Here is a 22,827-nt window from a genome sequence, read left to right as displayed (position 1 = left end):
TATCGTCAGATGAGTAGTATAGTAAGGTACGATGGGTATTGTCCTAGCCGATGTCTTATTGGTGAGGTAAGATGTTTCTAGCGAAGTTTTTACGCCCCAAAATTTTCGAATGTTGGTCCAAGTTTCTGAAGACACACAAGCCATTAATTGCTTTCGACTTAAGCACTTCAAACTTTTCAGACGATCCAACCATAACGTTTGTACTAGATTCCGTACACCAGTTAACCATGACGAAGTAATCTAATTAACCAACAGTTCACGATTGCATGAAGTACGCAAATACGCCACACGCATTAAAGCTCCAGACTCCAAATGTCAAATCGACGGTTTAAAGTAACTGACATCGCGAGGATAAGCGCGCGCGCTTGTTGCGAAACATTTTCACCCAGGGATACCCAGGGAGTCTCATCTCGTCCTGTACCCTTTACCAAGGCAGAAAGGCCGTAACAGTCGCCGGTGCGACTTCCTCCGCTGTAGTTTGGATATCCGCACGACTCGGGTATTCGTGGACATCGAGGTAGACAGGCACACAGGGGCATTCGCTATTCAATATTTACGTTTTCCTTCAACATCGCACCAGAAGAAGAAGCCGTTGTTTGATATGCATTGATGTAATCACGTCGCAGCTCCGGGAGCCTACCTTGAAGCGAGTGGTTCAGGAAGACCTCCAGACTCCACCGGTAAGTTGCGATCATTTGTTCCCTTTAATTCTGAAGTTCCCTTTTCATTAGAAAGCAGATTGAATTATTTCGCACACATAACAAATAATTCAATTTTTCAGGAATTTATGATTACTCCACATCTTTTATTTCTTCTTCCACGTTTGCCCGTCAGCCTTCTTTTCATTATTATTAAATTATGTATTGGTGTGTAACTAGTGCCCGGTCGTACATAGGGCCGAGAGCTCGCCGGTGAGAATATTATGTTACAAGGGCCTGCCCTGATGGGTGGGAGGGGAGGGGGGGAGAGGGAGATGATCAACAGTGTGTGGTGAGAGGGTCTCTGTTGAAATCGAAGTCGCTTAGTAGCAGCATAGCGGACCAAACGCGCGCGCACTCGCGCTATCTCCCACTGGTTCTCGCGCTCTCTCACTCACGCTCACACGGTGCAGCTGTGTTGGAGATATGGGTATTGGTATGTGTGTATCGCTACAGCAAACCTACACCGATGGCCTCGACAACGGGCTCCTATATACACCATTTGCTAGCGGTGTGTGCTATATTGCATCGCTTGCCTTTGTATGGGTGGTTGATGGTTTGCTCCGATCGCTCCGTAGTGCGGATGAGCGAGATGGCACTCCTCTACCGTACGTACCGACGATACCGAAAGTGGAGCGTACGAAAGATAGAACCTATTAGCAGTGTAAAGCGAGTGACTAGGAAGGCAAACAAGCACTCATACACAGAGAGAGAGAGTGGGCCGGAAAAGGGGTTAGGGGGAGAAAGGGCACGAGCAGGGGGTTGGAAGAGCTGACATAAATTCTTGAAAACAAAGATACATAAAACAGGAAAACAGAGCATTAAAAATAACATAAATCTCAAGAGTGTCCTGGAGAGTGGAGACGGGTAAGCGAATGCGGGTGGATGGATGCGAAGAGTGGAGCGGGGGGAGGGGTGTATTGAAAAGGGGGTGGAATCTAAGGGTGGAAGAGAGGGGGGAGGGAAGCGGGAAACTGTCGTTGAAATGATTTGATACGTTGAATTTCACAAGAATTGATAGGAAACGAGTTTATCATTCAACATTACGGAGTGAATGTATTTTTTGTTTTTGTTTGGTCTTTTATCGTGCCTGGTTTTTCTTTCTTCTTTTTTAACCCTGCATTGTTTGAAGTAAAGCATAAATATTAAAGCCGAACAGTTTCTCCTCACTCTTTCGCCGTTGATGCTGACTGATCCGAGCGTTGTGAATGGCCTTTTTATGTGTGTGTGTGTTTTTTTTTTCTTTGAAAGCATGACTGTTTTGTTGTTAATAAATCGTTTCAACATAATTTTACTTATGCAGTCAAAGTGAAATGGGAGGAAAAACCCCCCGTACAAATTACAGTAAAAAAATCCACTTTTGGATCGCTTTTTGTACGATGTTAAACCAGGGCAATGCGAGATGACTCGGTGGAAGCGTTGGCAGCGGCACCAGATACTGATAAGGAAAGGAAGGGACTGCGTTCGAATCTCTCTGCCGGAACGCGGGATTTTCTATGCTAAGTCTAAGAAGTTTTTAAAACCCTTACCTCTTCTAGCTGAGAAGGTCAAAAATATATGATCGTGAACACAAATTGAGGGAAAACGAACTGTCAAAAGTTGACATAAATAATTTCCATTTTATGTTCGATTTATGTTTTTCATTTTAATATTTTTCTTGTTTTTATTGCTTTATCTTTCTCCTTTAACTATTTTTACCAAGTTTTTGCTTTTTTATGTTTTCAAAATTTACTAACTTATAAGAACATGACTAGACTTCAAATTTAAATTTCAAATTCAAAATCCAACTAATTCAAAACTCTCAGATCCTCAGAATTGTTTTTTGAATTACTCCATCATTTCAATTGCAGAAAAATATTCCCATTTAATAGCTCTAAACTAATCTCTTTTCGTGATTAACCAACGAAGAGCTATTAATTTTTGAATCTCGCTCGACATGCCGTTTGGATTTTCAAATCCAGCCCGTACCGAGAATACTTTAAGCTTTAAGATTCACGCTACCAAATGGGAGTACTTTAAGGTAAGATTGAGGCTACTACTACAACTGCAACAAACGTACGCACGCAAATAATTGAAATTTCAATATTCTAACAAACTTGGCCGTCCGCTCCGCATTTTATTACGCTTAGATTACTTTTCGTTAGTTGAGATGAATGTGCACACTCACGCACGCATCGCACGCATCGCAGGAAGAGAATTGTTCGCGCGCGCTAATAGCCGGTGCGTGTGTGTGTGTGTGTGTGTTCATCGTGTTCATCTGGCAGTTAGGCAAACATATATCCCCCTAATGCCGACCCCGGGTTGCGCGTGCTTCCTCTACCTTCGCAACCGATCGCGCCCTGTGCGTACATGTGTAGAAATAATCCGTTCATTACGTATTGTGTTATCTTTTCCCGTTTTTCAAGTTGATTATTTGATATTTCACTTTCGGTTTGAGTTAGAGTTTCCCCGTTCCAAGTTGTTAGTTCAAGAGCTTTCCCCCCCTCCCATTCCATCCCTTCCGCGCCCTTTGTTTGCCCTTCTTACGCATGCATTCGCTGTCTCGCTTTCGCCGCTGGCAGCCTGGATGTGTTCGAAATATCGAATCGAATTCACACGGAAAGGCAGAAAAAAAGGGGTTTTGGGAAAAGGGCCGAGGCCGGGAACGGGCGAAGGTCTCCCGGGTGGGTGAACGAGACAGCAAAGCATTCGGGAAAGTGTGTCAGGTGAAGCGAGAGGGAGCGATTGTTTGTGTTGCGCGTTTCGTACATGAATTAATTTATTTCGTTACTAAGTGAGAAGGTTTCGCTCACACACGCGCGCGCGCGTATTTGTGTCTGTGTTGTAAGGATGATGGTCGGGTGGAAGGGAATGAAGGGTGGCTGGTGGAGGACGCATGTTTCAAGCATGTATGCCTGTGTATGGCAGCATGTTCGAACAAGCAGTACGCATGTATATGCTTCTTTCCCCCTACCACACTCCCCCACCCTGCCAGTGGAGTTTTCCCACCTTCCCGACCCCGTCATCTTCTCGGTCGCGCTCCCAATACATCTCGCAGCGTGCGAGCGGGACGGTCCAATATCCTGCATAAAACGAGCATTTAATCCACTTTCTAAACAGCTTGTGTGTGTATGCAGCCGACGCATATATCGACGCACAGTCACACTGACATACAAAAAAAAAAAGCGCACAAAGTTTGATTACACGTGGGAGGAGTTCAATTTGTTTCATTAAACTTTTAATAAGAAATATGAACGAAATGATAGCCCGCTCGTTGATAGTGACCGTGCCAGGCGGAGATAAGCATCGCGGGCCAAGGAGGCACGCTCTTTTAGTGGAGCACGCTACTATTAAGCCGTAGTGCAGCTTCGTAGTGCGGAATGAAACAGTGACAACGATGGGAAGGAGTTAATGCTGTGTTTTGAGAAGTAAAGAACCAACAAAACATTATCAAAGAAATGGTGTGGGGGGGAGGGTGGGTGCTAGTCGTGTAACAGTTAACGAATATGGGTTTTGCTTGGATGGGGCGGGGAGAGGGGGGGGGAGGGTAGGGGAAAGACTTCAAAATGCGAAGTAATACGGCAATGTTGCATTTAAAAAGCTAGTCGGTACGCAATCAGGAAGCAAGCGCGCGGTAATGCAGGAGGTGCAGGTGGAATGTTGGATGGAAACTTGTGTCTTTTGTGTGGCTGTGTGTGTGTGTGTGTGTGTGTGCACGTATCTTGCAATCAAAACCAAAACCCCCACTCCGCATGCTGCCATACCCATACAACCGCATACAAACGCATGCTCGCAATAGAAATACATAGCCATAGACGAATGTTTTGTATATTGTACGTATCGGGGAGGTATCATAGATGAAAATAGACAGATGTGTATGCTACATAATGTGACAGCTCGTACGATCGAATGGGAGCGAAAGAGAGAGAGAGTGACAGTGAGTAAGGGAGAGGGAGATAGAGATGGATGGCACGATAAAGGAAGAGGATGTTTGAAAAGGGTGTGTGAGGGTAAGTGCTGCTTGAAAGGTTTAGTTTAAGGCAGGGTTTTGCTTAATGGGATATCGAGCAACAACGATATGGAACATTTTAAAATATTTTCTAATTTTTTTCCTGGATCATTACTATCACAAAAAAAGGAAAACCTTTTTGCGAAAATTTTCCAACACATCCTAAATGTCAACCATACTTCAAAAATAAGCCAATTTTAGTACCCCTGCATTAAAAATGGTACGTTTCTCGTTTCCTTAAACAACCATCAACCCCTAAGGCATCGTTCACATAAACATTCCATCGTAATTGAGAGAAGCAACAACAACAGCAGCAAGAGACAACAAGCATACAAAAGGGACACAAAAAATCATCAAAACAGAATAATTCAATTCAGGTTTTTGCTTGTATTGCAATATAATAAAGCGCAAAGAAAAACCAGCTTCGTTTCGCGATTGTTGGGTTGACGAATAAACAACAAGCTGAGGGGTTCGCTTTCTGCACATGACGTGCTTTCCGATTTAAAGTTTCTTAAGCCTGTCAAGAAAAATCCTGCTTGAAGAGCGCGGTTCGATATGACATTAAATGCTCTTGTGTATATCGTTTTCGGACTGCTCACTGCCGAGTAGAAATTGGATTAAAACAAATTACCTATGGGTTCGGATATATCTTCCAGTGTGAATGAGCATGGCTTTAACAAAAAAAAAAAAAAAAAAAAAAAAACATAACGCTCCCGATAGGGCAATAAAACGCAAACAAGACCTGGACCAACAAATGCAAAGCCAGTAAGCCTCGAACAATAACGAACGACAAGCGGCTTCATTATGAATATGAAATATAGCGCGGGAGCGAATTTCGTTGTCATGTTATAGCTGATTTTCTAGGTTATGCTACGATTTTTCTACCATTTCCTTAAACACTGTGTGTTTGTCTCTTGGCCTCCGGTAAACCAACCTTTCTAACAAAACGTTTCTCGTTCTCTCTCTCTTTCTAATTCAATCTGTCTCGCTCACTCTTTCTCACCGGCTGTGTGTGAGTGTATTTGCTCGCACATTAATGCACAAGTGTTTGAGTGAGTTTTCTGGTAGCTCTGGTGTAGCAATACCAGCCGAAAGTATGCTACCAATCCATTGAAAAGGCAAAAAAGTAAAAAAAAAATGGCAATTCGTTAATGTTTCTTATGTACTGGGAAATCCTAAATACCACCACTCTTCGTTACTCGATCATTTCCGAAAACACGCACACGTAAAACGGGAAAATGTGTTTGTGTGTGTTTTGTGAGTGTAGTGGGAACGGTTTCGGTGTGCATACCAGCTTGGGACCAGTGCGGTTTGATAATTGTACTTTTGTTTGCATAATCACGTGTGCTTTCTATTTTACCCCTTAAACCTTTAAACGGGAGGCTGGTGAAGTGAAGCATTACGCGCCAGCTACACACACACACACACACACACACGCAGGCACATGGTTTGTTAAGTGTGTAGGTGCGTCTGTACTTCAGCTGTGTATACCACCAGAGGCGAAACATTATGTAGAGGCACTAAGAGGGTGGAGGGGAGGGGGAGCTCTCTATCATTCAGCAACCCTGTTCTTGCTTATTTAGACCTCTGACAGAAATCCTTCAAAAACTCTTATGTTGAAACAAAACCTTATGATCGTGTGTTTGTATTTTTTTTGTCGTTTCGTCTTCAGCTATCGGAGTGTTGGAACGAAATACCGGTTTTGACCGATTTTGAGATTCGATCAATATGTTTTTCTTCGTATCTCTTTCTTGCCTTTCTAATGTTGTTTGGTAATTATTTCCCACTTACTCTCACTAGCTAGAGATAACTGAGAATCTTTTCATTTTTATCTCTACCGTCTTTAGTGGCATTTTTTCATTTAATTTTTTTTCTGCCTTTTTAAATATTTTTTCTTTTGTGACTCCCTGTTTAAAAAGAATTTTTTTCAAGTGACAAACGTTACTTAATAATTATTTGTAACAAAAAAAAATAAAAAAAAAATAAGCCACTGAACACATCACTTTTCCTTTGCAAACGTCAGGGCGCATTAGAAAGGTACCGAAAGTCGACGTACACAACCGAGCACGTCAAGTGTATGTGAAAGAACGGGGCGCGTGTACCATCAGCAGGTTCGGTGTTTTGTTGGTGTTGGTTGAGACGAAGACGAAGCAGCACCATACGATACACAAATCCAAAGGGTATGCACCATTCACCGGACACCAGGAGCGAGCGAGACAGCACAGTTGAAGCCCTATGCCCGGTCTGTGTGTGTGTGCGTGTAAGGGCAAGAGCAATGGTTGGTACGGAGAGGCGATCGAAACCGATTACTTCACGACGGTTTTGTGCTGGACCTGGTGCCGAAGGTGAGAGCGAGACGGCCAATCGTGCTCGCGAAGAAACCCGACCGACCAGCGGAGACGATTTGCTTAGCGAGTTGTGTGTGTGTGTGAGTGGTACTTTCCGCTTGCTCGCCGCTTGCCTGTGCAGCCCGTTCGCCCGTACAAACATCCAGCATACGCTGAATAAACACGCACACAGGCACGGGAATAACCGTGCGGGCCCCAGATGCGTTCGCCCCAGGTTCGACTTTGACTCGGGGTGTATGAAGAAATCGAAACTTTTTGCTTCCTTCCTTCATTCGGTCAGCATCCATAGGAGCATACGGCTGTCTACTAGCAAAACCCCTCGCTGGTGCGTGTATACTACTGTACCCAGCGCAGTGATAGCGTGATAGCGAGAAATCCGAGAACCGTTTTCGGTTTTCCGCTTGGAATAGACACCATCAAGACTTGGTGCGAGTGTGTGCTTTTATTGTTGTTGTGTTGTTTTCCCCCTTCGTGGACGGCGTTCGTACGGTGTTTTGTGAGTTTCATTTATAAACATTTTAAAAAGTTTAAGTTTAAGGGAAAAATACCTTCTCACACGCAAGCAAGCAGCGATCGAAACGGGTCCAACAGTTATTGCTTGCGAGTCAAATATGGCCTACTCTAAGTTGGGAACCTATCATCAGCACAGTCGGCAGCATTAGCATTAGATGCAAACCTAATCGGTTCTAGTTATTCTCAAGCTCTCAAAGTGTGTGTACCGATATTGAATTAGAAAATTTGTTTGCTGACTTGAAGCATATGACATAACGTTGGGATTAACGTTAGAGGGTACGTTCGCCAAGAAGGCTGCTGCCGAGCGATCCTTATTTACAATTACAAACTACAAAGCATCGTCAACTTCCAAAACAAAACTCGTAGGCGTGTGTGTACGTGTGTGCGTGCGATGGTGTTTAGTGTAGCTTGTGCTGTGGTAACTATCGTTAATTTGCTGCGTGGGTGCGATGTCTCTTAATTGCGGTGGTTTCGTTGTGTGCGTACTGATTTTCCGACACATCCCGATTGGATGACTTACTTCCTCCAAACCCAGCAGGCAGGACAAGCCGTGGTGATCATTCGCGGCACGGTGCGACTGATCGTTGTGCAACATCACAGGATACACTGCGTTCCTACAATCAAACATCAAGAAAACACTGAACCCTGCTCGTGAACCGCACGAAGAAGGGCACATGTTGCATCTTTGCTCGCGTCGTCGATTGCCGCTGATCGCCTTTTGCAACAATCGCATACCAATACCCGAATCGTGCTAATCTGATTGGAAATATTTAGTCGCGTGCCGCCTGTTCATGGTGTAAGATTGTACAGAAATCCCAGCCTCTGATTATCCAGCTGCGGGTAAACAAACAACCGATCTGGCTGTCAGAACCTTGGGCAGGCCAACAAGCGATCCCATTGAGAATGGCTCAAAGCCAGTAAGATGTATGGATCGCTGACTCCTCCGCTTTACCTTTGCCCAGTTGCTCGATTGATTATCTTCCAACAATCGTTGACGTTTTTTTTTTGATAGATCGCACGCGATCTCTCTTAAGCTCTTGTTCCTCTTAAACTGAATTCCTAGAACTGTTCCGGTGGTTTGAGAGCAAAACCAATGTTTGAGAAACATTCTGATCAAACAAAACTTGGTCCAGCACATGTGTGTACAGTACAGTTGCGGGACGAATCTTATTGCACTGTTTCTTTTTTTTTCAAAACCGATTCCTTTATTTTTGCGGTGGAATTTGAGCTGCTGCGATGCTTAAATGCTCTAAATCTTCAAATACTGGCACGCGCGCATATTCCAAAACAAATCGTAGCAACAGAACCATTTTTTGTTGCCCTCAAAGCACAGTGGTAAATACCCTAATATAGCAAAACAACTAACAGGGGCAAATCAAAATAGCGGACGAGAACGAGCGAGCGAGATGGAGACACAAACAGCGACAAGTAAAACACCAATCAACCACAATCAAAACATGCATCAAACTTCCCCCCTCACCCCCCTGAGATGCACAACAATCCTGCAACGAAATACAGAAGAGGAAAGCCAAAAAAATGCTTGCTGGGTGAAAAACATCGCGCAACAACAACCATCAGCATACATCGCCCTGTCTCTCTCGCTCTTTCTCTCTCTCTATCTCTCTCCTTCCCTATCGGCTCACTTCATCGCAGCTTCCGACCCAGCAAGCAACAATGTCGTGCGAGAAGGAGCAGGAAAGAAGAAAGGGCAAAGAGATGACGAGCAAGCACACACACACACATACGCACACGATTAAAACAGATGGAAATGAATAATGGAAGCAACAAAAAAAAATGGAAAGATGGTTGTAAAGATGTGAAATAGAGGGAGGAAAACGTTGGGGGTGGGACGGGAGGGGTGGGGGGAAGAAGAATGATGCAGCATAGAATTCCTTTTTTTTTCTTTCGCCTGATCGACGGTAGGGCGAAATAATGAGCTGCCTGTTTGTGAGATTGTGGGGTTTTGTTTATGTGTGGTGAAGCAAACTGAAGGGAATTAGAGCGAGAGAGAGAGCGAGCAAAACGAATAGAAAACAGGTAGAAAACGGGGAAGCGGAGGAAACGAGAGGGAAGAGAGGCGGGAAATAAATAGTAAACATTAAAACAGCCGTCAGAGATAGACGAGCAAAAATAGGTAAAGGAGAAAAAACTATTGGTTACAGTACAAAACAGCGGCGATTGAACCAATAAAACTAGGAAGGATGAGAAAAGAAACGATCACGGGGAAGATGAGAGAAGCATAGAAGTGCTAGAAAGAGAGAGAAGATAGGGAAAAAACAACAAAAAAACCGGTTGAGCCTCACGAGATAGTTCGAAGGGATGGAAAAGTATGTTCCCCAACCCCGAATGCAATAAGTTGTGAACTAAATCGAGAGGAAAAGAAATAGTTGGGATTGTTTGTACAGCGGGCCATCATTTAGAGATTATTGTTTGTGATATGTGATTTGCTTTATTAACTCAATCCATCCCCAATTTTTAATTGTAATTGCAGCAAGTGTTACAGTCGCGCATGTTTTGCCAATGTAAACGCAACGCCGAAAGCGCCCGTGTAAGTTGAAAATACGCACCCGCACACACATTGATATACAGCCAAACACAGATAGCAAAACGTCAAACAAGGGAAACGTCAAATCGTCGGATCGCCTCGCTAACCCAACGTTACTCCAAGCGAACGAAGCAGTGGCGGCGTTGTGCGTACTTGTATTAAAACTAGCAAAATAGTTTGCGCACGCGCTCGTGCATGTATGCGTGTGTGTGTGTGTGCATTGTCGCTTCCCGTTGTGACGTTAAGTGCGTTTGTTTAAGCGATATTAAACCTGTTGGGCGTGTGTTATTGTTGTTCTGATTGTTTGACAACGTTTTCTATTGTCTTCGCTACATGTAAGCAGCAAGTGTGTGTGTGGCGCGCGCGTGTTAGTGTGCGTGTGTGAGTAAGTGGAGATAACGAAGGAAGAAGAAGAAGGGGAAGGAGAAAGGAAACGGTGCGTGTGACAAGTGAGGCAAGTGGCGTGAAAAGCCATGGAAACTAGCTACAACACGGCACCGATCGGTGCTGGAACCAGTGAGTTCGACATCAACATGTTCGACCAGTACGTGTACAAGGTTAGTATATCCCCCGAATTGTCAAAACGGACTAGTAGATAGTAGCGTTCCACAGCCAGACAGTAGTACACAGCTTTGGAACCAACAACTTCCATAGAGAGTCCTATTGAGAGACTCTACTCTACTGCTCCAACTGTGGAGAGATTCTGGCGATCCTGCGGCCAGCGTCACTGCTTTCCAAGCTCCCCAGTTTACAAACCTCAATATTTTATAATAATTCGGGAAAGATCCTGTGGAATATCTTGAATATCCTGCATCTATATCTGAGGAAGAGTATCCTGTCTTCTTTGGTACTCCCTCCACCAACCTCAGTAGAACTTTTGCGGCCTGCATTCTGGTGAGATCCTGCAGTGTTGCCTGAATATATCCCTGTGGAGCACTAAACACCTTATTTTCGCACGTGTGAACTCTACTCTTGTGGCTTACCGATTCTTTCCAAAACTCTTTAATTGTGGAGAGATCATTATCGGAAGGTCTTATAGTCTGCCATTACGGACATCCTTCAATTGACTACACCCGTCTCTGGATAGTGACGTCAGTTTCGGATATTCGAGAGATGCAGTGATTTTGATCACTGTGTTGTTCTTTAATAAGCTAGAAACTCAGGAGGTCTCTCTGTTGGGGCCTGTCATCGTTACCCGTACATCGTTAGCTCAGAACTAACGCGCGGAAGGATGCCCCCCTTGATGCGATTAGGTTCAGGATCCCGTCGTGTCCGTATGCACTACAGACACCAGAGGCTGCTCTTGAGAACGGTGTCCTACTGTTCTTCATATTAGAACAACCATAAGCCTGCAATATTTTATTGCATCAAGAGCTTCAGTTTGAGTACTCTACAGCTGGACGAATCAATTAAAATTTATAGCTACTCCTATTGATGGGTATAAAGATATCGCAAATAAAATGGCCATCTGATTATCTCAAAGAAACTAGCAGAATCCAATTTCCATTCGATTGCTCCACGGAGAAGATTAAAGTACTGTCGGGTATTCCTTCCTGTTGCGCATCTCTGGAGATTCGTTGACCCCTCTCTGGCGCGCAATAAAACAGAAATAACGCGTTTGCTTAATATGTTAGCAATAAATTTTAAATATCGTCGTAAAAGTTATAACCCAATTAAAAGAAAACATGCATCCAGGAGTGTAATATTTGGGTAGAGTTGCTAACGAGATAGGCGGCTCGGTTTTTTCTTCGTACGCCTTTTAGCAAACCTGCATCCGAGCCGAGGGAATGATCGTGAGATGCACTTAATTCGCAGACGATTGCATATAAAAATCCGCGGCCGAAGGTAACGCCTGGCCATAAAACCGATGACCAATCGATGAGCCTGCTTGCGCACTAGATTAGGTCCGCTCGTGCTTCGTGCAGTTGCGGATTGTTGTGGCCCATTCAACTTCTTCAACTAGCCTTTGAGCCCTGGCGAATAAACAGGAACCAATGCGAACGCGCACGTAGAACGCGGAAAGAGCGGACGAATATGTTTATGTTTTATTTCTTTTATTATTTATAGACGCGCAACGACGCTTCCAGGACAGCGAGTTGTGGACAAGGTTTCACATTTCTGACGTGCGCTGTACATCATGCTATTTACTGCTACTGATCGGGCGAATGATGATGCACATGATAACGTGATGTGGGATCGTGGGTTAAAGAACCCTGTTGCCTGTGTGCACTTTGCGCACTGCTCAGCACTTCCTGGAGATAGCAAGCTAACGCATCCTTTAGAAGGATCTATTTTTTTCTTGCAAAGGTTTATAGATGCGTGATGTTGAAGTTTATCAGCAGACTTATCAAAATATTTGTAACATTGCGTTCCCTTGGCAAATGGTGAGGTCCTTGGCTAGACTGATGATGGAGGACTCGATGAGTCACTTGTCACCATTTTAGGGACTAGAAGTCACTGAAAGCTCCCTTTCTCAAGAATACCCTGGCATGGTTGGGAGAGGTGATGTTTCCCAAGTGTTATCAGAATACAATTCTGACTCGTGGCGATTCTTTAAATAATTAGGACCTGATGTCAAATGAATTCAAGGTGTCACCTGTCACTATTTTAGAGACCTCAAGACCTCACACTTTCTCCAATATCTTCAGATAGTCAAGTCACACTTAATGATGGATTTGACATTTGCAGTTTCCTGTCGTATAATTGCATGAGTTCTTTCCACATGCTGTCGTCCTTACAGCACTCACACACACACACATACAAGGTAAATCTATGCATAACGTTACACGAACCATAACCCAAAAAAAGCCCGCTCTCTTTTGGTTGCATTTCTTCATTGTTGTTCGTTGTTTCCTTTTACTGTTTTATGATTTCGGTTTATTTTAGTGCACTTTTTATCTCTTCTTCTTCTTCTTCCACTTCTTCACTGTTCTCATTTGCTTGTTGTTATTTCTTCTCCTCCCCCTTACTACTTCATTTGGAGGTTTTTGGAGCTCTCTTATATTGCCCCGTTGCTTGACTCTGTCTGTTTCGTGTGTGTTTTTTTCTTCTCTCGCTTGTTTCACAGATTTGAAAATGTGTGTTTTTGGTTAGTTTTATTTTTATCCCTTCCCCCGCTTTTTCCCCTTCCGATGCCGTACCAATTTCTTGCGTTTTTTTTTCAATTCGTCTGTAATCTGTGTTCTGTTTCGCCTCTTTCCATTATCTGCTCTTCTCTATCGATGTTGTTGCTCCCGAATAAATGTATGTTGCCTTGTTTCTTTCTTTCTTCTTCTTCTGCTTCTTCTTGCTTCGTTATGTTTTTCCCCGTGTTTTACCACGGTTTTGTTTTTGTTTTTGGGATGCCTTCTCTGCCTTGCTTGAGACGCACTCATACAGCTGCTAGAATGTAGCCGAGCAGGGAAACCCGCGCAACGGAGGGCAAAGATGTGGAGGAAAATGTTGTTAAACAGGTTATGTAGATGTGTGTGTGTGTGTGTTGAAGAGGGTAGAGCGGGTGTGGGTGGGGGGAGGGAAAAATTGGCGATCAAGGGAGGGTGAGAATGAGGGGAGGGTGAAAGGAAAAAAGGGGGAATAGCAGCCAAGCCAACATTCAGCAGTGCGGCGACAGTACGACAGAGAAAACGAAAATGAAAGATGGATGGGGCAGTAAAATGGCGCGAACGAGAGGACCGACAGTGGGAGGGAAGAGCAAGAGAGAGAGAGAGAGGTGGCCGTTTTTTTACAATCAACCTTCGCCGTTCTGTGGTTGGAATATTGCTGCATCTCTTGTAACGTTTACCACTTACTTACGATATCCAGCCTTTAGTTGTCAACTTCGCTGTATCTATCTTTGCCTGTCCGTTTCCATCTTTTATGAGCTTTTCTTTCGCACCGTTTTCGTATTAAGTTGCTTCGTCGTATGTTGCGCTGCTGGCCCTCTTCTACCACCCACTATTCCAATTAGTTTTTTTAAATATAAATTTTTATGGTATTTTGTTATTTCGCTAACTTAATGTACATGTAAATTCTTAGCTACGGGCTATGTTTTGTTTTCTTAAATTTTTGACCATCTTTTCTCATTAAGGATTGCCTAAGGGTAAGGAATGTTTTGGCAATACAGCCAGGCCGTCATTTATGAATAAATGTAAAAATAACAACTGTCTTAAACAAAATTTAAATTGCGTTACATCCCTTCTTCGGCTGTTACACAGCGTTACCCATGGATAGCGTTATACAGGGGCGTTATAGTGTAACGGCTTATTTTTATTTGAAAAAACAAATTTGACACATACACACCGCTTGTTGGCCTCCCATTTACTACCCACCCACCCGGATAATTGGTGGAAAAGTCGAACAACACGCATCACGTTGCTGTTTGAAGCAGACGCATGGAAAGGAAGGTGAAGAATTCCTCCCCCATCCCCCCAGTGTTGAGCTAGGAGAAAACGCGAACACCCAAATGCAAGTGCATGTGGAAGGGGTTAACGAACGAGGTGGGGGGTGGGGGGGGGAGGGGAATGAAGAGTTTGAATGCCGGTTTGGAGAGTAACGTACGGTTGGATGTTCGAAACAGCGAAAAGAGGGAAAAAGAAGGTAACACTAGAGAGTTTCGAAATAGAAACTCAATTAAAGAAATGAAGCATTGCTTCAAATCTCAAAGAAAAAGGGAACTAGGAAGAGTCAAAGAGAAGGAGAAGCATATTCGGGAAGAGCAAACATGCAGCCAGCGGGGAAAAAATAAAACAGAACGGGAATGCAACTGAGGAAAGAAAAGGAATTGAAGTATGGCGGGGAGGACGTTCACTGTCGGAGGATTTTTGTGATACGAGGAGAAACAGAGAGGAGGAAAAAAGTGGTGGAAAAGGGAGCAAAACACACATTCAACCCGAAAAAAACATCAGATAACGATTCTGGATGAACGTTGTTTTGTTGGAGAAGGAAATACAGGAATAGGGAAAGAAAACAAGAATTAATTATGTTACTGCTGATGATAAATCTATCTCTTCTTCTTTCTCTTTTTCCTCTTCTTCTACTTCCTCCCCTTCCTCATACTCCTCCACCACTCGACCACTTTGATTGAAGCACTCTGATGATGGCTTGAGTGATGGCTAACATGACTGTAACGCTTACAGTCGAAGGACGTAACGCTTGGGCATGGTAAATCTGCCTTCACTTCTGCTCCCTCACTCCTCCATACACTTTCTACCAGCTAACTGATGCCTTCGAGTAATGCTAATGTAACTGTAACGCTCGCTATCGAAGTATGTAACGCTTTGGCGTTAATCTTCCTTTCGGGAGGGCAATTTTGAATGGTGAAGTAACAGGCGTTTCAACAACAATCCAACATGTGAGATTTAACCTTAAAACGGGTGGGGTTAAGGGGGTGAGGAGAGGCAAGAGGGGCCGGGGCTTGGGGAAGGAAGTAGTCCTATGCGACACGATGCTAGAATGATCTCAAAAGAAGCTGAAGGTCAATGTGATTAGCATGAGCAAAACTTTATGAGCTTCAATTGAGCTATGGAATGAGTTGGTGATCGGTGTGGTGTGATGGGAAAGGGGGGGGGGGGGGGAGGGAGAGAGGGTGCTCGTTATAGTTCCACAACCACCGCCCCGAAAAAAAAACCTATCCCTGCCCGTCGCCGTACCCCCGTATCCCTCCGGATAGTAAATACGCTTTATACTGTCCAAAAAGCGGTTTTTCGACTGACGTAACAGAACCACCAGTTTTTGTCTCGCTCACGCACTTTTTTTCTTTAGCAAATGACGAATTATTTATAGCTTACAGTACAGTTCGTTTTAGTTTTAACGCGCAACATATTACAGCAGTATGGAAAAATATTTTTAATATGTCAAGCAGCAGTTTACACCCAGAAAAGTAATGAAACAATAATTTGCTCTTTTTTTTGTGTTAAAAATTATAATAAAACACACGCACACACAACAACACCTTTCCCTGATGTCACATTTCGGTGCGCGTCCCCATTTAGCAAAAGCAGGCCCCGAACGTTACACGCCAAATGAAGCGTTACGTTTGTTTGTTTGTTGGGTGTTTTGATTTGTTGTACTGCTGCTTGTGGTTAAATATATTATTTTATTAGTTTCACACGAATTGTGCCACACATACACACGCGCGCATACCATTTTTCACTAGCGAACTCGGAAGTAGGTTTTTAATTTGTGTTTGTTGTTTGCTGTCCGAGTTTCCCTCCTCCCCCCCCATCGAAACACTCGCGTTTCCGCTTGTTCGCTCTTTCGTTTGATTTTCTTTCCGTACTTCCGTGTTGTGTTGTGCAAGATTGTTTTGCTCTTCCTCCTTCCATTCAGCAGAGGCTACAGCTGCTGCTAGAGAAAGAGCTAGAGAGAGAGAGAGAGAGAGAGAGAGAGCGAGAGAGAGATCACACAGCGTTACGTTGCACTTCGAGTGGTTGTGGTGTGTCGAGCTTATATTAGTCGTGGGATGCAACAAAACTGAAGGAAAAAAAAAACAAACGCACTCACAGCTCGTAGGGAAACTATGCATAGAATGTGCATACTACGGGGCTTATGACTGGGTTGCTGCAAACAGAATAGATTTGTAATGTAACGCTTAGCTACGAAGATTGATGGAGCATTTTAGAAATATCCTTTTGTATTTTCTACTGTAGCATGACTACAGTTTGCGAAACTGATTTTTTTTTTTATTACGAGCTTCTGTCAAACAGTCGAGCTAGCCTAAAACAGATAAACTCATTCTGTGGAGCGTTTGACATTTGATATACCATTTTGACAGTTCGTTCGCCCAATCTCAGCAAAATCTTGCTTTTTTTTAGAATAAATTCATTAAAACTTCGGGAAAGAACATCACAAAGGTTATGAACTGCTTAAAATGCCTATCGGAATGATTTTATCTTTTTTCATAGCTATACTTTTTAAAAATCGTTTGTTTACATTCTAGTGACATGAGCTTCTCTTGTCAAATATGCTTCTAAAAATCGAATCTTCCAATCTAATGCCTTCGACGCGGCCTAGTAGGGGCTGTCAGTTTGTACTGCGAGCTAGGAGAATTTCGGCCCCTAAACGTCAAAACATATACAAAAAAAAAAACTGGTTTAAGTCATCATACACCCCGTTGTCATACAGTCAACGATGTTAGTTTCCATTCTCTTATGAAATATTTTTTTCTCCTTCTAGAATAGTTAGAAAACCCGTTTGTGTGAAGATTAGATAAACATTGTATAGTACAACCATGTCTTGGCCTAACAGTAACGAGTCTTGCAACAGGTTGCATAATTGTATCCTTCTGACTAGTAGAGGGGGGGAAAACCGGAACAACAGAAAACAACAAGGGATAACAGAAAATTATATTTCCACGCAGCGTGCTGTTACGTACACCGCACACGATTCGGTCACACTGGAGGCCTCTCAGGCCCTTAACTCCCGTCCTCCATCCCCTTTCGGTTGCATATAATTCTCCCGCGCAAAGAAGGCGAGCTGCTGGTGGTGGTGGTGGTGCCGTTTTCCTACACAACAGTTTCATTGTCTTGCCCATGCATTCGGGCGATTCTATTGCCTAATAGCAGTAGTTATGGGGCTGAGATTAGGGCTTTGTTTGAATTGTTTTAGGTTATGTTTTCGGTGTGTTTGGTGGCGAGTCTGGTGGAAGGGTGGGTGGCCGGTTACGGCGTGTGCAGCACAATACGCGCAGCACTGTTCCTACTTCCGCAGTGTAAAAAAGGTGGAGAGTTATTAACGTTAAATTGAAGGGGGAAAAAGAGGCTTTAAGTAGCCAACAGACTCTCAGGGCACTTTTCACACCAGATGTTGAAGAATGCATCCAAGTTGGTTGCAGTTCTAGATTTTCCTGAAGTCTTACCAGATCTTCTACCCTTATAAGAACTGAGGATGTCCTCTAAATTCTGGATGTTGCACGAACTCTGACATACAGCAACGCGCCAGAACGCCAAGAAATGTCAATCGCTGTTCTAAGCGGTCAGCTATTCAGATATTACGTCTCCTGGCGATCATCAAATTGCGCGCCATTTTAACGCTCATATCCAGAGATGCTAATGTCAGCCCCAAGGAACGCCACCATTCCCTGGTGTAGGTGTGGAGCAAAGCTATGGGCAAACAGTTTTATCGGCGTTCAACCGCTGTTTTCTATAAAAATGTCCATTTTTTGACGGGACATGTATTACAAATCTAATGGTGTTCCTCGAGATGTACGAGGCAATCAATCGGGATTAGGGGATGGCTGTCATGGAGTGATTGAAGGCGTTAAGTGATCGGATAACACTCGCAGCGTACAATAGCACTACGATGACATATTTTCCCCAATGCCACATGCGGTTAATCCTTCGCGTATTCTTCGCAGTGTATCAGGCTATAGGTTCTGCATCGGTAATGGAAGCTATTTTGATGATCGCCTTTATCGCATGTACCAAATAGGCTCCCCTCATTCCGGGTCATCCGTTGGTGCGTGTGTCCATTTGTTGTAGTTTGTCCCACTTATCGTAGGTCTAGTTCGCTTTCTACTATGCGTTCGCTGCACACGCCACAGCAGCATCCCGAATGTGGGTCAGTACGATAGAGGAGGGCGAACAGAGTAAATCTGACAATGCACATTTCTCTATTGCAGCGTGTGTGCCCTGAACGACGACGACAGAATGTGCAACGGTTTGTACTTGAATGTTGTTTTTTTTTTTATTCCACGGCCTGCTTTGTACTAGAACGATTCCAGCGGCAGCGCGTTCTTATCGCGCGCAGAAATGGTTTTAATAGCTTCATGCGATTTTTACATCCGGCATTGGTGCGTGTGGCAAGGATGTGACTCCGAGCACGCATCGGGTTAGATGAAAGTGGTTTGTGTGTAGAATTCTCTAGAATTACGATCAAGACACTCAGCGTTTAATGATTTTAGCTACAGAGCTTGATATAGGACTTGATAGCCTTGTGAGCTGATTATGCTAGGCAAGACATTTTCAAGCAGCGCTCTAATAGCTGAAGCATCCAAGTGTATGCTTTCTGCTAAGTACAATATTAAAGGTAAAAGGTTGGAGAAATCTCTAGCATGTCAACGCACAACTGTGCTGCTCGCACCTGAAATAAGACGCGCCTACCGGCATCCGCTTAGACCTCCAGGAACGGGTCTCTTGACGATCGCTTCTCGCGCGGCACAATACTCCGGATGCCTGCATGTGTGGGCATGCAAAAGGTGCAGAAATAGCTTTGCAGTTTGACTCGGGGAGATCAGGCCCACCCGGAGCAGAGCACCAAAAAAACTTCGTCCACAGTACCCATCGAGTCGAGGGTGTATCCGGTGTGCATGCCTAGTGGTCTATTCGTGTGTTTACCCGAATCTTCAAAGGACTCCACCAGTTTGAAGTTGCGTCCGGTGCTGAGGTTCGCCTACTTGGTTTGGATTTTGAGCGAGAAACTTCTGAAGAGATGAGAAGACCTCCCGGGACGATTCTATCTGGTGTGCGCAAAACGATCGTATCTTCGGACGATCTTCTACCTAATCCGATAGCGCAACAACTCTAGATTCTGGTCAACAAAAACCATATCTATCAGAGAGAGAGAGACACACATTCACCTTAATGGAGCCTTATTCAGCCTAAACTACGAATCGATCGTCGCGTTGTGTACGGAGTTACGAAAACGCTATTCAAAATTTAAATTAACAGCTATCTAATCTTGCTAACAGCTTTGTGTAGGCTGTTATCTTATCTACCGTACCGCCCGAAATTCCAATACCATCATACGGCAAAGTATGCTGGAGATAGAAAAAAATAGGTGAACAATAAAAACAACAGAATACAGAGGAAACGCATTAATTACGCACGCTGGTAGTATAATTATGTTACACACTGTAGTTGATGTGAGAGTATAGGCTTGCTTCTCTTATCACTTAGCATAAGCAACAGCCTCGGGGTTTAGTAAAGATTAGATTGATTGTTTTACCCGTTTCAGGTTCCGATTTAGGTATTCAAATCGATTATGTTTCCATCAACAGTATAATGCTTTCAATAATTAAATTTAGTTCGAGTTCGATGCCTTCAGAACTGTTTATACATTAGCTGAAATGTTTTGTCTAGCGCACAGGTTCGCTCCGCTACGTTTATGCTTCTCATATCCCAACCATTCCCACCATGTCACACGTCTTGATTACGTTGGCTGACGGTTCGGTTTGCGTTATCTTCAACGCCTGTGTGTGTGTGTGTTTATATTTGCTTCTAAATTGTTATTTGCCTCGCTCAAACACAAGACGGGGTGTAGAAATAAGAAAAGATAAGCACTTCCCACTGTAACTTATTTCTCGTTTAATAAACACTTGATGTTACGTTGTTGCCCTCTTCGTATCTTCTTATCCAACGAATCCGCCATCTTATCAGCGCTTATCCGGTGCCGTCTCGATAACCTCATTCCATCGCTCGCTTTAGTTCGTCGCTCTCCCTCACACTCTCTCTCTCTCTGGATGTCGAATTGAAAATGTTCTCATAGCTGTCGTTAAATTTTAAAATAATAAACAAACATACACGCACAGCCAGCAGTGTATTATTGCACGGTTCACTATTGACGTTAGCCTAATAAGCCTGGAAAGCTGAATTGCTGCGATAAGGTTCGTTATGGGTTACAAGAACCATTTCGGAAAGGTAGACTGTTGGCATTCGTGAACCTGTATCGTATGATACAGGCTTGATTTGCTAGATCGCTGCAGAAGTCCTCGATATTGATCATCGAGGCATCGAGGGATCTCAACTGGCAGTCCATCTCATCTCCAGCAGACCGTTGGTGGGACTTTTGGTGGGACCCTTGGTCCCCCCTTTACCGACCCCCTTCTGTTACCTAGGAAAACCTCAAACCAATGATGTCTATGTCCTCAGCGTATGCCAGAATTCTGCGAGTCTTGCCGATGACCCTGACTAGTGTCAGAAGTTGAAGAGCAGACTCCGGCTCATGCACATCTTCCCTGTGCGGATCCTTGGGTAAAGCGCCGTGAGAGAGCCCCCATCAGGTGAATATTGCTTCCGCTGTGTCCCGTGTTAACTATAAGCAATTAAGATACGCCATTAAAGCCAAACATTTGATTGGATTCGGTTGGAAACGCGTGAGCCAAAGTTCGAATCCGCAAATGCCCGCTGGCAACTCCGCAACGGCAAAAGCACATTCACCAACTACTCCTACGAACGGATGGTAGTAGTTCCTTTACTTGCGTTACGGCACTAGATTGGCTTTTCTTGCTTATTCATATACATATCGGTTCCTCGAAACATGATTGACCTCATTCGAAGTACGGCTTGGTGTTTAGGTGGTGTTTGGAGCACCGAGGGAAGGGGGTACGGCGGCAACAAGGAGACGTGTGAAAGGTGGGAATCGAGTGGAAAATGATATTCTCACCCACCCCACAGTATCGGCGAGTTTTCCACCAGTTTTGTCCGCAGATCACCCACATTTTCTTCCGAGGTGGTTCGCTCTACGGTGGGTGGGTGGTGGTCTAGAGTGGGAGGAATTGCATTTATTCATGCTGCACATGCAGCATATTTGTGCGGCATACTACCCACTTTGTTTCCGAACCCCTTCCCCCTCTGCCGCCTTCAAACTCTCCATTTTCTCGTCCCTTCATTAACATTGTGTTTGCACATACCACCACACACACACACACGCGCGTGCTTTCTCATGTGAAGACAAACTTGCGGAAACTGGTAAAACTGGGGTGGTGGACTTTGGAACTGTGGCGGGGTGGATTGTTGTTTGCTTGTTGCAACTAATGACGTGACACAATGGGCTACTATTGTTTTCTGGCAGATTCGTCTAACAAACACACACACACACCCTTCTCCCTTCGTTTGTCCAAGGTTTCGTGTAACGAAAAAAAAAATAATAAAAGGGTTGCATAAATATTTATTTGAATTCACGTTCAACATACCAAACAGCAAAAAGAAGTGAAAGACACTCACACACACAGATGTACAGAGAATGTGGTAAAGTGAAGAGAAATAAAGATAAAATCATAATATAGTTGGCTGAAGATCATAAAAATGTTTTCACATTACTCCAGCTGGTTGGGACCTGACGAAGGCGGCGGCAGCGGCTTGGTTTGGACGAGTGGAGGAGGAGGAGGAGGAAGACGTATAGGAAAGGGTCGAAACGAATGTGTCCGTTCGGGGTGTTTTTTTCTTCCTCTTCTTCTTCTTCTTCTTCTTCTTCTTCTTCTTCTTCTGTTTGTTGTGCATAACAGTAGAGTGTCAGTGTGTGTGTGTGTGTGTGGAGTAGTTATATTTTCGTACCGAGTTTTCTTCGCCCTGGTACACCACCATGTGTGTTGTACCAGTTGATTAACCGTTTCGCCAGTTGTGTAAGTGGTTGATAGCTAGCGATTTTAACAGAGCTGACCCACTGGTTAAATAGGTTGCATTTATAATTACAATGTGTAGTGTAGAAGATGGCCGGGGTACGACGATGAGCCAGTTTTGCCAAATGCACTGCGTTGCGGTCTTTATGGTTGCTCAAAATGTTGAAGAATCAAATATTAACTTCAATAAAATTATAGTTCGGATAGACGATTGGGAAGCAGCCGTTAATTCAAAAGGAAAAGAGATTCTATAAAACATCGACGCTATAAAACAAAGCCTCTGTGAGCGAAAGATTCCATAATGTTAGAGCCTTCAAAGCGAAGATTGTATAAACAAGACTCATACAAAGACTCTGTGAGATAAAGATTTTATAAAGCGACTTTCAAGGTAGAGTCAAGCGCCCAAGAATCTTTCAAACAAA

General features: G+C 43.9%; 1 protein-coding gene across 3 annotated transcripts in view; it reads left to right on the top strand.

The window, feature by feature from the left end:
- The first annotated feature begins 7,222 nt into the window (after positions 1-7,222).
- The window catches only part of LOC118504453 (TOX high mobility group box family member 3-like), a 39,736-nt gene continuing 24,131 nt past the window's right edge, over positions 7,223-22,827 (top strand). Inside the window, exons 1-2 of one of the 3 annotated variants that reach the window (XM_036038958.1) lie at positions 7,223-7,359; positions 10,039-10,649. In XM_036038958.1, coding sequence (XP_035894851.1) covers positions 10,566-10,649 — 84 coding nt within the window. In that variant the 5' untranslated portion in view covers positions 7,223-7,359; positions 10,039-10,565. Of the gene's footprint in view, positions 7,531-10,038; positions 10,650-22,827 lie in introns of all 3 variants that reach the window. The other 2 variants (XM_036038967.1, XM_036038950.1) reach the window with 2 other exon arrangements.

The sequence above is a fragment of the Anopheles stephensi genome, chromosome X (genome assembly GCF_013141755.1).
Source record: "Anopheles stephensi strain Indian chromosome X, UCI_ANSTEP_V1.0, whole genome shotgun sequence".
In the NCBI taxonomy this organism is placed as follows: domain Eukaryota; kingdom Metazoa; phylum Arthropoda; class Insecta; order Diptera; family Culicidae; genus Anopheles; species Anopheles stephensi.
Note: the sequence above shows the minus strand (reverse complement) of the source record. Positions and strands in the feature narration are given on the sequence as shown.